The following is a 16,131-nucleotide window of genomic DNA, read 5'->3' as shown; positions in this document are numbered from 1 at the left end:
AAAAAAAAAACAGTGTCCACTTTCTTTTTTTCTCTCAGGCCCCAGTAATGTGGAGGACCCAGTGCAGATGCTCATGAAGGATGCAGGTACAACCATGCATGCATACTGGTTACTCTTACACACACTCAGCGTGTCATTCAGCAGATATCACTAAAATGACATTTGATGACACTAAATGACACCAAAAAAATTTGGCTCAATCTAATTTAGTAATGTAAATTGAAAAAAAAAAAGCTATTTTAGTGCACTGCTTTTTAGTAATAACTTAATACGTATGTTATCGTGTGTGTGTATACAGTATATGTGTGGGTTTAAGGTTTTTAAAGAAGATGCTAATCAAGGCTGTATCTGTTTGATCAAAAATAAAGAAAAAAAAATTAATTTAAAAAAAAAAAAAAAAAAAAAAAAAAAATATATATATATATATATATATATATATATATATTTTTTTTTTTAAACTTTATGCTAATATACTTTGAAATATTATTTATTCCTGTGGAGCAGAGCTGAATTTTCATGATGTCTCCTTCGTTGTAATGATTTGTAATCAGGGTTAGAAACAGTTGTGCTGCTTATTTTTTGTAACCCCTGTGATACTTTTTTCAATATTCTTTGATAAATGTTAAAAAGAACAGTCTTAATTCATAATAGAAATTCTGTGTTACAATATACACTACTATTTTTGACAGTCTTTTTTTTATTAAAAATGTTTAAATTGCTATTTTTTTTTTTTTTTTTTTTTTTTTTTTTGCAGTATACAATGCTGTGGGTTTAGCTGCTTATGAATTATTTGACAATGTAGACTTTGATCAGTGGTTCAAGAACCAACTCCTCGGGGAGCTACAAGTCAGCCATAACAGGTATGATTTAATAAACATAATTCAATTATTCCAAAAGCCATTTTAACCTTCATAAAAACACCTGCAAGTCTGTGATTGTGAATGAAACCAGAAATTCATGGGATGACGTCAAACCAAACATCTCAAGCATTGTTTTCTGTTATTGTTTTTCCCAGGAAGTGATGTCACTCCACAGGTGCGTTCAAAGAAGCTTTGCGCAGTGATAGAGTCTTACCCTTCTATAGATAAAAGACTAACGCTTTCTCTCAGAAGTTAAATTTTTTTTTACTGCATTACTCCTCTGTGAGCTCTGATAGGCGCTTTATCAAAAAGAATATGGGATGAAGCCCAGCACCTTCAAGTTTTTTTGCTGTTTTGCTATTATTGTTTCTGGATATCTAGGTTGGTTACATAAAGGTGTATAGGTATACACACATAATTTAATAGCACTTTTTTTTTTTTTTTTTTTTTTTGCCCTCGGGAGTTAAAAAATTGTGCAGAATAACATCAAAGTGCTGAATGAGGACAGCCCCTGGAAAGAGCTGATATCTTTCACTTTCTCACAAGTCTTTTTAAGAACAGCACAAAGATATCGAGATTTAGATAAACCTGACGGGAGCCTGGATAATCTTTACACTTCGTCTCAATGACATTTACTGCCTTCGTACAATAGCAGTATTATATCAGCTGTGGTTGATGGATCGGTTAAACAGCGTTCTTCTGGGAGACTCCAGAGGTGCGTTTGATGAGGTCATAAGAGTTGGGAATATGTGAGGTATCAGATATGTAAAATAAACGTTCTGTGGAGAAAGGTGTTGAAATATTCATTGGAGGCCAAGAGGGTTAAGAAAAGAAACTTGGGATTTAAAAAAAGAAAAGAGGTTTTAAAAGCAAAGCACAAGTATGACCAGAAGTGTTGAGAAAGATGACTTGACAAGCTCCTATATATATATATATATATATATATATATATATATATATATATATATATATATATATATATATATATATATATATATAGGCCTGTCAATTATTTATCTCTTAAACAGAAATTACAGAATGGCTAACATCAGTTTGCTGTATATATTCTAATCAAAAATATCTAACTTGCGATGCAGCTCTCATGCCATTAAAACACATAGCTTGTGCTGTAGTTACTTTTTGTTATTTATTCCCCAACACTGCTGTGCAGTGCCTGACACAGTTTTGATGACAGTTCTGTGGGAGGACAAGACAAAGATAAAAAATTAAAAAAAGAGGTAATGAAGACTGCGAACTTACACAAACCATCATTTGTGACTTTAGAGAGAGAGGAGAAAGAGACCTCCGTTAAGAAAGATCTCATTATGATCACATTTGAAACCATGACCGCCAGTGTCTCCTTGCTTTCACCACTGTTTGTTTTTGTTAGCCTGTTTCTTTCTACTGTTGAGAAAGGAGAGGGAGATTTAAACCTAATTTGCATATTTCGTAACGTTGACATTAAAAGACTCCATGAAATTAAAATTGGAGTTTTGTGACTTTTAGTTTTGAGGTCATCTACATCGTTTAAAAGTTTGTCGAAAATTTACATTGATCAAAAGTGACATTTATCTTGCAAAATATTTCTATTTCAAGTGCTGTGAAAACGGCTTTGAACTTCGGAAATGGTTTCGAACCTTGATAATAAGAAACTAATCAAGATGATTTCTGAAGGATCATGTGACACTGATGTTGGAAGTAATGACTGCTGAAAAATCAGCTTTACCTTCACAGGAATTAATTACAGTGTAGAAAAGCAGAATTAAAAGGCAAAAGTAAATTTTAGCAATACACATTAAAAAAAAAGAAAAAAATGTTTCCAGCAAAATTGAACCGAAATGTTGATGACTCATTCTGTACTACATCAATTTTGAAACTTTAGTCACAAAAAAAGAAAATCCCACTTCTATTGATTTCCTAAGATCATTAAAAGAATAAAGGAATAGAACTAAATAAATGTCCAAAATGTGCAAATTACATTGAAACAGATTTGGAGAATAGCGTTATATTACTTGCTCACCAATGAATCCTCTGAAGTGAATGGGTGCCGTCAGGAAGAGCAGACCGCAGATAAATACATCACAAATGTTTGTGAGAAATAAAGCCGTTACGGCGTTTTAACTTCAAATAGTCATCCCGACGGCACCCATTCACTGCAATTTCTCCAAATCTGTTCAGCTGAAGGAACAAACTCATCCGCGTCGTCTGCTAAGTTTTCAGAAAGTCTGAATTTATTGAAAACTATTTCTTAGGAAATAGAGAAGAAAAAGTCTTACATTTCAGAGTTCGACAGTTGCAGTTGTTTGTTTGTAACGATCCACTTGTCTCGTTTGTTTTGGCAAGTACATAACATACTAGAGAGTGCCTGTGTCGAAGGCGATGTATGTGCAAATGTGTGTGTGTGTGTGTGCGTCGGTGGGATTTATTTGTGTGTGTGTTGCTCCAGTGAGGATCAGTCAAGCACTCGAGTGCGTGAGCGTGTGTTCATGGGCATTGAGGCGGTCTCTGCACTCGCTCTTGACAGAGCAAGCAAATGTACGCCTGCCACTCTTTAATCAGGCACATTTGTCACTGTCATGATGAGACGGTATGCCTGAGAAAGGCTCGGAGGGATTTTCAGGGAGACATACGAGTAACCCTGGTGCTGACATCTGCCATCTGTGCCTTGGGCTTTGGGATTTGACAAGTTTATATTCAGCAGGAAGTTGCCAGTATGCATTATACCTTCGTAATTCGTCCTCATTGCTTGTTATGAGAAACGGCTGCAAATTCCTTGACCTTGCACGCTGTCATTTCTCCTGACTGGCAGACCTCCAGACCCTCCCATTGATTCATTACTTCGTTTGACCTAGCGTGTCACGCAAGTCCAGACTCTTGTGCTTTGCCTTGGCAGACGTATTATCTGAGCACTGATCTCATGGCTCTAAGGTGAAAAGGGGCAGGTGCGCTGAACAGGTGTTGCTAAGGACCAGATCAATGGGCTGGGGAAGCCTGTTGCATCCGTCTTCCACATTTGCAGGAACTCTGGCGTGTTTCTTGTCCGCCCTGGGACTTTAGCGGGACGCCATAAACTATTACTTAACTTGGATAGATTATAGCCTAGGACATTGGGCGCAGTGCACAGAGCCACTATATATCCTCAAACCTGAATGAAATAGACTGGATATAAAGTTCATATGGACATATGTATGTGCCAGTATTTTAATAAACACAAGAAACAATCAAAAAAAAATGTATATGCATAGGACAAAATTGATTTGAGGGGTAGGTGTGATAGGGCTGGATTTGAATTTATATTTGCCGATTATTATTTAGATTCACAAACAGAACAGTTGTGTTGTTCGATTCTAGCGCATGTTTGCGTATTTTAGTTATTATGTCAATTCTGAGCTCTATTTCTACTAGTATCGCAAGTCATTGGCTATTAAATTGAACTACACATCTGCTATATTTTTTGATTCCCGAACACTAACAAGCTTGCACTATAAAATTTAATTTATTTGTGAATTGGCCTACACTGGCTATGCTGCACTTAAAAAAAAAAAAAGACTCTGTTAATGCAAATTCATTATATGTTAATTTGATTCACTAACTTGAACGAGCTCGCGAGAGTCGTTTGTTTGTAAAAACCTGTTGTATATTTGTTTATGATTGCACTCGTAGACAGCATTAAAGAAAGATTTCTTGGCGTTTATTTTGCAAACTCTAAAGTAAAATTTAGTTTTCACTGGACTAAAATCCGTCTTCGCTACCTCCGCTCTTGGAGTTCTTGAAGGCCGGCGTTCCTTCTTTGTCCTTGCTGGGTCACATCCTTTGGTGCACGTGGAGAATCAGGTCAATGCTCAGCGACCCTCTGTCTCCCGTCACATGCCATACTCTATTGCGTTTCGAGTACAGCACGGCAGCCTCACTGCAGGCTAGCTCGGAGAGCAGCAGCATGTGTGATGGTGATGGTCAGCGTGCAATTCACAGCAGCGTGAAATGACCTTTTCAGCTCAGAGCTTCAGCCTGGCAGCTGTGGTGCCAGTTCAGCTTTAGAGCGACTAAACTGCGCCGAGTGTTAAGTCGCAGATGTTACCTCATCCTAAACTCTCACTAATGGATGTCGTATGACCCCTTACTTATGTTTGTTACGCAGTGTGGTTAATTTGCTTTGCCACCAAGGCACACCAATTTCAGTTAGACCGAACGGCCATTTCCAATGAAAGTTTGTAGAGGTATATCCACAATTAATAAAACAAACTAACAAACAAAAATATATGCACACACTACAGTCCATTCAGAATTTGTATAGAACTTTTATGTTTCGGCAACAAGTGACATGTAAGATTTATACTCAAAAGTGCAATGGACGGGACAATAATATACACTAGAACGCACTTTCTGTAGCGCCCAGAGTATTTAGTTCTGAATAAAACTAGTAGCTCATGTTTATGTGATTGCATGGAGTGTTATGCTGTATTATGAGTTATGCGCCAGTAGGCTATGCTTCAAATTCAGAGAAATTAGCAGGGTATTTGTTAATTTCCTACGTGCACACAGGCTTCATCGAATGCTCCTTGCATCTGTTGATTCCATCTTATGTGGATTATGGTTTTATCAGCTCTGATAATCAATAAACAACATGATATGAGGCTGGCTAATGTTGACTATCTGTTAATTTAGTAAAAAAAAATTGTGTTGAGGCGCCATTTTTCCCCTTTGATATTATTTATTATTGCACAGTAAACATTTAGGATGTATTTGGATTTGGATTAATTTAATACTTTTGTTATTATACATGTTTTTGTTTTCTCTGAAATAGTCACCTTCTTACAGATTCAGTTATGCTTTTCAGTATTATCGGTACACCGTTGTGGATACTACATATGTTTTAAACTATGACAAATTAAACAAAGTGTGGCTGGTTACAATACAGGTCAACCATGTCATATTTTCCCGCATTAAAGGGCGATTTTTGGCAAGAATAAGTTTCAGACTTCACCAGATTTTATGCTACATGTCTAGCAGAGCTCCCCCGTCCTGTTTTAAGTAGGCGTCTTCTGGCTAGAATAGTTTGCAGTCTGGACTAAATTATGCTGATAGTCTGGTTATGTTTGAATGCATTTTGATCAGGCGGCATCTTACTGTCTGAACGAGTGATTCTTGGCAAGAATAAACCGCCGACTGGACCAGATTTTATGCTGATCAAAAAAGTCTAGGGTGGCAGATTGTTTCGAACTAAAACTTCACTACCAACTTTATCAGTTATAAATATCCTTTCTTCATGTGCTTTCAAGGCGAACGCGCGCGTTTGGAAAAAAGAGTCACAGTGAAACCTTTGTTTCTCATCATGCTTGCTTCATTATAATGGTTTGTTGCTCATTAGAGGTGTGTAATTGAAGAAACGTTGCTGTGCCTTGTGTGTGTGTTTTAGAGCACAGCGTTGCAGGGCTCGTTTGATGACTCGGCTGTTTGAAAACAGTAATGGAGGGTACTTAAAAGCTATGTTTTCATTACAAGTCCCTCTACTGGAGGCCTAATTGTCATTGGAAAAGTAAGCTGTCATATATAGATACTTTCAGCCTTTCAGTGCTTGTGTTCATGACAAATTTAAGAGAGACAGCCCACAAGATTCAGTCTCCTTTTATAAAGCTTCGCTTCCTTACTCTTCTTTTTGACACAGACAAGACTGAGGTTATCAGCAGTCTTTGAGTGACGTCCCCTGCCATAGTCTGTTTTGACGCGTCTGAGCTGCAGCCACTTGACAGCAGCCCTCTTTAAAATCAATCATTCACCGTGAATAGAGGCAGAGTTTTATGGTCAGCATCTTCAGGCCTACCGAGACTATATATATATTTTTTTTCCCCCTCTTGAAGTGATTTAAATACTAAATGGAAGAATTTGAATTCCCTGGCAACCACGCATACATGAATGTATGCAAGCGGAGGTCATAACTAAATCACGAAATTCAATTTTCAGTGCGACACAGTCACGGCGATCTGATACATTTAATAGTTCTTTCTCCAGCCGTACAGCGCCAGGAACTCTGTCCTCTCTTCCCATTTTCGTAGGATGTGTTTTTCACAGTAATAATATAAAGATTGTCCTGGGGGACCATGCTGTGAAAACCCCTTGAGTCTTTCCTTTTTGGGACTGACATTTTATTTCTTAAAAGATTGAGCAGAACATTGGCAAAAAGTTGCATAAGTCTGATTCATTAAACGCTTTTCGACACTACCTCAGGCGTGCATACGGTACAAAGTTTATGATGCATATTACCAAACAAACAACGCAAACGCAAGCAACTTCCTACAACTGAGGATTTTCTGAGGAATGTGTGTATAAAGTTTTTGTCCTATGGGAATCATTGGATTTGCAGCACAAGGGTCTGAATAGAGCGTTTTTTTCATACGTTAAAGGGTTAGTTTACCCAAAAATGAAAATTAGGCTTTGTTTTACTCACCTTGGAGGTATCCTAGGTGTGTGACTTTTTTCTTTCAGACGAATCCAATCTGAGTTATATTAAAAAATGTCCTGGCACTTCTAAGCTCTATTGTTGCAGTGACATGCGTTTCCCTTTAACGTTCCAAAATTAAGCACACACATACAAATACATGCATACATAAATAATAAAACATCCCCCACACGGCTATGGGGTGTAAATAAAGACCTCCTGTAGCAAATCCATGCATTTTTGAAACATAAATATCCATATTTCAAACATAATTAATGCTTTTTTTCTTGCTTCTGCTGACTGTGGCAAGAGAGAAAGAAGTTCAGATCTTTTCTTACAATGCATGAATTCACAGTGGGCCTTTATTCACCCCCTTGATCCTTGTGGGGGATGTTTTATTGCTGATGCAGAAACTTTATTTAACGTCTTCCGAACTGTAAACAGCAAACACCCATTTAGTCCCATGGAGAGGCTTGAAGGTGTCTGAACAGTTTTTAATATAACTAATATTTTAATATAAATCTCTATGAAAATGTTTTTTAATTCTACATCATCTTAAATAATAATTGTTCATACAATAGTTTAAAAAAAGAATGAATAATATACAATAATGTAATAAATTACAATTAACATTAGTAATATACAGTATAATAAATATACATTTACGCATATGTGAGTTTCAGCCACAGCGTACATGTTAAGGCTTTTACGCAGCAGAAATAAACATGACAACAACCACCTACAGATTATAGTAAACCCACGATTACGATAGGATATGGTTTGTGATTTCCTTGAGATTTGGATATTTTCATAATAATGAACGTTACACTTTAAATTAATTTGTATGGTGATACCAAAAGGTTTATATATAGTATGTTTTACCAACAGGAAATGATCAAATTCCACATGTGATTGCAAAAGGAGGTTAGTGCAAACATTCAATGGTGGTTTTTGTGATGATACTTCACGTAAGGTTGTTTTGTTGTATTTAATGTAGAAATGCTTTTGATAATAGTTGGGTAAATGTTTGCTGGGATGGAAGTGATGTGGCTTGGTAAATGTTTTAATGCCAGTATAAAGGCTGATAACAGCTTAATAAGAACATACTAATAAGGATAATGTCTCATATCTGTCAGAGGTGTGAAACCTATATTTGTGTGTGTGTGTGTTTTTATATATATATATATATATATATATATATATATATATATATATATATATATATATATATATATATATATATATATATATATATATATATGTACACACACACACACATATATATATATATATATATGTGTGTGTGTGGTAATAAAATATTTTTAACATTTATAGTAGTAATGTTTTGTGTATGTGTGCACCTCTCTTATCCTTTTTTGTTTTCATTTAGCTCATAACCTTCTTGTCACATCGCATATTAAATTCCTATTAAAACTCAATTAAAATGATTTAATAAGAAAAGGAGCTCTCTTTGGAGACTCCTTAAACTAATAAGTGAACAGGAAGGTAAAGTGCCCTCAGCGGCAGGCCTGTTTACCTTTATTTGCATGTGTATATGTCGCGCTGTGCTCCGTTGAGGGTAATCATTGGCTACATGTCATTTAGCAGATGTGTTGTAGAGCAAACACAATGTTTTGATGCGTCATTACCTTAGAGTGGACTCATTATGACTCGCAGCTCGGCTAATATGTTTGATCTCTCTGTGGAGTGACCTTTATAGTTATTGTAATGAGGTGCTGGTGATATTAGTCGTGTTGGTTTCGGGTGCGACGATGAAGTTTTTATCACCATCGGCTCTAATTACTCTGTCGCTCACTGGCAAGCAGACGAAAGCAGCTTAAACCCCTGGCACGCTCCCTTACTTTTTTTTTTATCAACGCCAGTGGCACAGCAGCCTGTTTCTCCAGAGATATTTTCTTCCAAAAAAAAAAGCCTTGAAATGATCCCTCCCAGACTCTCTTTTATTGTCTCCAGCGACCTGAGAGATCCCCGGGGTTCAGAGTCATGCCCGCTTTACTTTTGAGAACTGATCCTGCAAAAACGTTTCAAAACTGGGACTGGTTTTTGGTGGGAAATGCAGGTTCTTAGCAAATACCCCGATTCGCTGCTCCTATTCATTAGGCTATTATTTATTACTGCTTGAGTCTTATTTTGAATGTCCTCGATATTTATTCTTAATTTATTCTTAATATTTATTTGCAGCCATCCATAAAGTTATTCTGAGACATGAAAGCTAACAGCCATCTGTAAGCGAGGAGGAGAGTGATAGATATTGACAAACATAAATCAATGTACAGATGAGTGAAAGCAGCAGACTCGTATTTAAAAGTTATTAACCTACATTTTACAATTCATCCCTCAAACTTTTGTCTCCTATTGTTGGGGACGAATGAAAATGAATTGATTGAAGTGCAAATTCGACAAAGAGAGCGGGAAAGAATAGCCAGGAACTCTTAGTATGTTATATTGCCATGTACACATGAATATTCAACGAGCTCTACACCCTAAACCTCTTTAAGCTTTAATGAGAATATATATCTTGATGTAGAAATGATGTGCATTTCAATGTGGCCAATGAATAAATTTAACAATGATTATGAAAATGAACCATTGATCAGGTTATTGAGTGGGCATACTTTATATATAAGGTGTCCTTGGATTCCCTGCCGTATGCTTTTACTAAGACACGTAACGCTCAAATCAATTTCTACATGCTCTTTATTGTTTAATCTCACAGTATAGAGTTATCTAGAGGCGTTCTGTAGGTGGACAGCGTTCGATTGTTCATGTGTGCATAATTTTAAATTCATTTTCACTTACTAAATTAGTTTTTTGTTCGTTCATAGGAATGTTTGAATTTTTTTCACGTTTAGGATTATTATACGGTTTTCTTTACAAAGAGGCCCCCAGTGTTTTATTCTGGACGTATGCCAGATTTTTTTCTTTTTCTTTTTTTTTTTCTGAACAAAAAGTTACTGCAAAGAAGGTTTCTCTGCTTTTGAATACTAACCTTACGTAATTTTTCCTCCTGAGAAAACAGAAATCTTTAAGTTGTGCAGTATTCATTGCAATTAGAAACATTATAGGTGTGCTGAATACAAGATTCAAAGAGTAAAAGATCATTTGCGGACATCATTTCTATATTGTCTTACATCTGCAAGTCCTATTTAGATAAAATAAGCTTTTGGAAGAATTTTTAAACTATTAACAGGACAATGCACAGAAATGCTGATTTGGCATATTTTGTTTTTTTTTTGTTTTAGATACAAGTTGATCAGAAGGCGGGTGATCTGGCTGATTGGACAGTGGATCTCAGTGAAGTTCAAGCCAGATCTGCGGCCCCTGCTATATGAAGTCATCCTCAGTCTCATGCAGGACCCTGACCTTGTGGTAAGTAAGGCTTAATAGGATGTGCAGGTTTCTTAAAAGGATAGCCAAAACACCAGTACTCTGTAATCATTTACTCCAAATCAGCTGGGCTTGCTTTTTTGTGCAGTTGCAGTTAATTTAAAAACTGTGTCAAAAGTATAATAAAACGTACAAAATTATGTTACTCCTGCTCTAACTGTCCTTGCCAAGTTCACTAGGGAGGTAGCAAAGTCTGGTCCATGAAGCATTCATTCTATTCAGTTGAAGAATCAATCGGCCCAGTTCATAAAAATGGTCTGAATGACACGCTGTGACTACATTTATCATACACTTATCATTCTTTTTCAAGCTTTCGGTGATTGTTGTGATTGCTTGAAAAGAGTAACAAGCACATTTTTCTACCTTTTGTCTTTATTATAAGAATAAGTAGTATGTTTAGTGTTAAAAAAACTAACCTCCCCTTCCCAGAATACCATATCTAAAGACAATATATATAATCAAACATCCATAAAGAATAAAATAAAGCAAGTTCCCTTTCTTTTACATTGTCATGTTGTGTGTATCCATTTCCTCCACAAGTGTTAAAAAAGGCTGCCAAATATTATTAAACATCCCAATAGACCCTCATGTATGCCCGATTTCTCCAACTTAAGATAACACATGACTTCTTATCCAGTGGCCTATCAATGGGTTTTTGTAACAAAAATTATTCTAGTTTTAAAATTATAACGTGAATAGCTGACTCATGATATTCCATCTGAGTTCCGGATTCTTGGCTGACCTATGACTTGATGTATGATGCAATTTATTTTTTCTCACGCTCTGTAAGTTATTTACGCTATAATTATGAAGCTAGAAATATTTTTGTTACAAAAAAACCATCAATATTTTCAGAGGATATGTGATAACCCCCCGAAGGCGTACAGTTTAGTTTTACGTTGCAGTACCTATATATACATATATACATATATATATATATATATATATATCCAATTTACGGAGCTTCAAAATAATGGCCGCTATACACCAGCATTACCAAGCTTGGAAGAGCCAGGATACATTTTTTAAAAAAAACTCTGATTGTATTCGTCTGAAAGAAGAAAGTCATCCACACCTCGGATGACTTTGGAGTAAGTAAAATATGAGGTTATTTTAGTTTTTGGCAGAATGAATCCTTTAATTTACAGTAAAAGGGCAAGTACCTGATGACCATGAAGAAAAACACAGGAATAAACAATTAATCTCACTATTGCATAAAACAAGAAGTAGCCAAATGCCTTGAATGCTTCATTATACGTACCTTTAAGTTAAAATTTTTCTCCAAGTGCACCCTCATTTGGCGTTTAATCTTATCTACAGCTTTTAACGGGCACACTATCGCTCATGTTCACGTTTACTGTAGATTAGCGCAGAATGTCCAGGCAGATCACCACGTCAGGTTCTTACAGATAGTTGTAAAAACAACTATTTGATTTCCAACCGATGTTGTGCAAAAAATGCACTCATGTTCGTGGATTATTATTCATAATATGCCAACATGAGGGATTGAAATGAAAAGCATTGGAGTGATGGAAACAGTGTAACGCTAAAGTTAAATAATTTAAAATAAACCCCTTCGGCCATTAAAAGGTGTAAATCATGGTTTTTCACACTTGAACACCCTATAGTTCAAACATACGGAGCTAATATGTTACATATTAGCCACAATTAGGAGCACTATTAACTTGCACTAACGTTGCCACCAGTTAATTTTAAATAGCAGACCATAACTGTTACAACAGTGTTTTTTTACACATAAAAATTAACTGTTAATTTATTGTGAAATTAACTGAAAAAGGCCAGCGATCAGCTTTGCCCCTGATTTCAGTTCGAAGTGAGCTTATATGCTCCATTCAAAGTGCATTGAAGAGTGCGAGACGTAATTTAAAGTGTAATCGTGACTGAACGTTCCCGAAGTGAAGTAAACTTCAACTGATTTCCCCTGCTCAGGGTTTAGGGAGCAATGAGCACTGCGTAGGGGCCATGCCGATTGAAACACAGTTCATGCTCGGAGCGCTCTTCTAACGAGCTGATTATCTAAATCAGGTGCATTAATAAAGAGAGACACTAAATGTGCAGAGCGGCGGGCCGCAAGGACTGGGATTGAGAATCGCTACTTTAGAGTGTAGGCCGGTGCAAACCATGAACAATTTTGAATTGTGTTACAGGATGTCCAAGGCATATGGATGATGAGAAAATTGCTGAATTTGATCTGAGATCAGATCATCTAAATTTCAGCATTTCTGTTCTTTTATTCCAAAATGTATATTTTATATTAGCTTTATTTTATCTAATGAAAGCTAATAATATTAATATAATGTTAATAATATTCAGATATATTTTAAAGATTTTTTTTTTTAAAGATTTTAGTTAGTCGGTTTTTAGATAATGGTAATTACTCCGATGTGATGTTATACAGGAGAGAAGACATGAATTTCCAATGAGCATTACCAATTATTGACTTGTTTTCTTAGCATTGAAAGTCTTGACAAATCGCCCATTGGTTCAAATCAATATTGTCTTGCCCAATTAGAAACGCGTGAGGACTCTGATTAGCCGCATTGTGTCTCTGTAAATAATGAGAGACCATCATTAGATGCCAACTTATGAACAGCGCCATTAATCAGCAGCACCAGCGGGTAATCACTAATACGACTGCCAGTGACCAAACGCACCCTCCAGTCTGCAGCTTAGCCACATTTAGTTCAAAATCAATTTCATGTGCACCGTGAGAATCCTTTATGGTTTTTGACAATTGCTGTTCTACGCTTTACCCAGGGTGCAGTCTTGTATTCGTTTGCTGTTCAATTTTTCCTTTTCCCTTTTGATATTCAGGTTCATGCTGTTAAACGCATTGACAGAATTGACTGGCAGCGTCAAGCCTGTGCAGTTATGCCTTAAATTTTTTAGTCTTCGTAGCTTATCTAATTTTTGTTTTGGAGGTGGCTCTTGAAGGGGGGTTAATTTCGAAATTTCTCAAGGGAATTCATCCACGATGATATTGACGTGCTAACAGAGACTGTCAGCATGGTAAAACCCTGTCTGAGAGCGCTTTAAAGTCTTTACCTTTACAGCACAGCTTCTGTACTCATCATTGCAGAGCAGTTGTGACACATTCTTTGCATTCAACAATAAATTTCAAGACAATTGAAATTGTCTGATCTCAGATGTCCCCTTCATTTTGCACAATCTTTCTTTTGTGGAGACCGATGGGCTAAATATCAGTAGCTGTTTATTGTTTATTTGTTGAATCTCCTTCAGTTAATATGTTTGTGTTGGCATATATGTTCAACAGACGTCTAACATGTGTCTGGAACTGCTTGAAAACATCTAGTTTTGCACATCTTTAATGTTTTTTTTTTTACCTAAATGCGGTAAGAATATATATTTATTTGCCTCTTGGATGTCAGCAATAGCTATTGGGATGCAGACAGATGTGGGCGAGAATGCTTTCTTGTTGGTATTATCGGAGTCTGAAAATGGAATGAGGGCTTTATCAGCTGGGAGAGGAGTGGAAACGTTCATCCGGTGATGGAGAGAGAGGGAAATTATCACAGAAGTGTTTTTGGGATTTCTTCGAACGTTTAAGGCGAAGGACGATCCACAAATCATTTTCATTTCCTTCAACCTGATTGGAATTTTGATTGCTGTCGCTCGCTACGAAAAACCGCGTTCTAAAATGGGGACAGCAGCATGAAATCATCCAAGCATTTTATCTAGGTTTAACTCCTACCTGTTGTCCATTCCCGGCTTGATTACATTTACATTTAAGGCATTGATTACGGAACAGCGTGCACCTCTGTCCTCGTAGTCCTGGTGGAGAAGGTTATTACTGTGCAGCACTTAGCATGAAGATAACTATGTCCTAGGGGCGGGCAGTATGATCAGTCTTGCATTGTGGTATGCATAGTTTTATACCAAGCTAACTGGATAATTCACACTATATTTATTTTTAGAAATTGTAACCAAAATGCATAGAAATTATGAATGAAAATGAATAAGAAATGATATTACTTTCAGTTTTTACACAAAATTCTCTTAAATGATTAAAATATTTAAAGAAAAACATTCAAATTAAAGTTAAACTGTAATATTGTTATACCATCAATGTAGCTATTTATTCAAAAAATTTAATTAAAAAATTTATTTTCCTAATTTATGTATTTACACAGTTTCTTAAATGACAAATAAATGACTAGTAAATTAAAATTGCACTTTTAAATTATTACTAGGTTATTAAACTAGGTAGTGTAGACTCCAGTGTCCATTAAATCAGATAATGTGTAGAACTTTTGTTTTAAATTGTGCAAGCATCTTATACTAATACATATCTTATTTTCTTTACTTATTTTGGACGCGTCCCACTCTTTGGTTTCATATTCCGTGTTTCTCTCAAATAGCATGCGAATAGTGTAACACAGTTCAGTCCATTCATAGTCCATGTGGATTTTTCTGGCATCAAGCTGTTTACGCCGGCATACTGGCCGACCCTACTATGTACTTATTTATTCATTGATCTGTTCATTGTATTTATGGAAGCCGGTGTAGTTTAAGCACCAGTGCCGATGTGCGGCCCACTCTCTCATGTCATATCGCCCCTGCAGGCTCCACAGACTCAGCAGATCCAGTTTAAATATTTAAGTTGCGGAGATGACAGACCATTAGCATGCTGTTCAAATGTCTGAGAGCTCCCCGCCAAGCACACTCGCTCGGGTGTTTGTGTATGTATTTACGTGCGTGCCACAGAAAATTGAAGTCAGAGACCGCTGGAACGAGGCAAACCACGGGCTTACCAAACACTATTAACTCTCCTTCAGCTGTGCAGCTGCTAGGTACGTGTGACAGGGAATCCAAATAAAGTTTACATGTTTAATATTAACTTATCAAACCGAGTAAAAAACCCTGCTCCGTTTCACTCAGCTGACCCATCCAGAGAGGGAACCGCGAGCAAATATTATTGAACGATGGGAAACGGAACAAACTGGGAGGGCCGATAAGATATTCATTTAATGTATTTCACATTTCATCGCATACGTGTCACGCATTGAAATTCTGTCGCGTCTCAGGAGTGAGTCTCAAATGGCGACAAAGCAATATGGATGTAAAACCCGAGGCGTTTATAGCATTTCATCAGCCTACCGGGGCTTATTTGCTACAGGGGGGGGTCTCTTGAGATTTTGGTTCAATTTAGGCTCCTTACTTTGGGTGCAGCAATTTTATGGTGTAGCATTAAAGGGACAGTACACTCGAACATGAAATTTCTGTTGTTGTTACTTATTGACCCTCATGTCATTCCAGACATGTATGACTGTCTTCTGGGGAAAACAAAAGAAGATATTGCCATGCTGTGCAATTTAGCAGTTTTGAACTTAAAAATGCATCAATCTGGTGTACTTTGGGAAGAACTAAGAGCCCTTTGACGTTAGT

General features: G+C 36.6%; 1 protein-coding gene across 1 annotated transcript in view; it reads left to right on the top strand.

Annotated features, from left to right (window-relative positions):
- Positions 1-16,131, top strand: part of ipo11 (importin 11) — a 120,338-nt gene that overhangs the window by 41,191 nt on the left and 63,016 nt on the right. The window contains exons 14-16 of the mRNA XM_043247120.1: positions 39-86; positions 755-860; positions 10,560-10,686. Coding sequence (XP_043103055.1) covers positions 39-86; positions 755-860; positions 10,560-10,686 — 281 coding nt within the window. The remainder of the gene's footprint in view (positions 1-38; positions 87-754; positions 861-10,559; positions 10,687-16,131) is intronic.

This window comes from Puntigrus tetrazona, chromosome 8, assembly GCF_018831695.1.
Source record: "Puntigrus tetrazona isolate hp1 chromosome 8, ASM1883169v1, whole genome shotgun sequence".
In the NCBI taxonomy this organism is placed as follows: Eukaryota; Metazoa; Chordata; class Actinopteri; order Cypriniformes; family Cyprinidae; genus Puntigrus; species Puntigrus tetrazona.
This window is presented reverse-complemented; position numbering and strand designations above follow the sequence as displayed.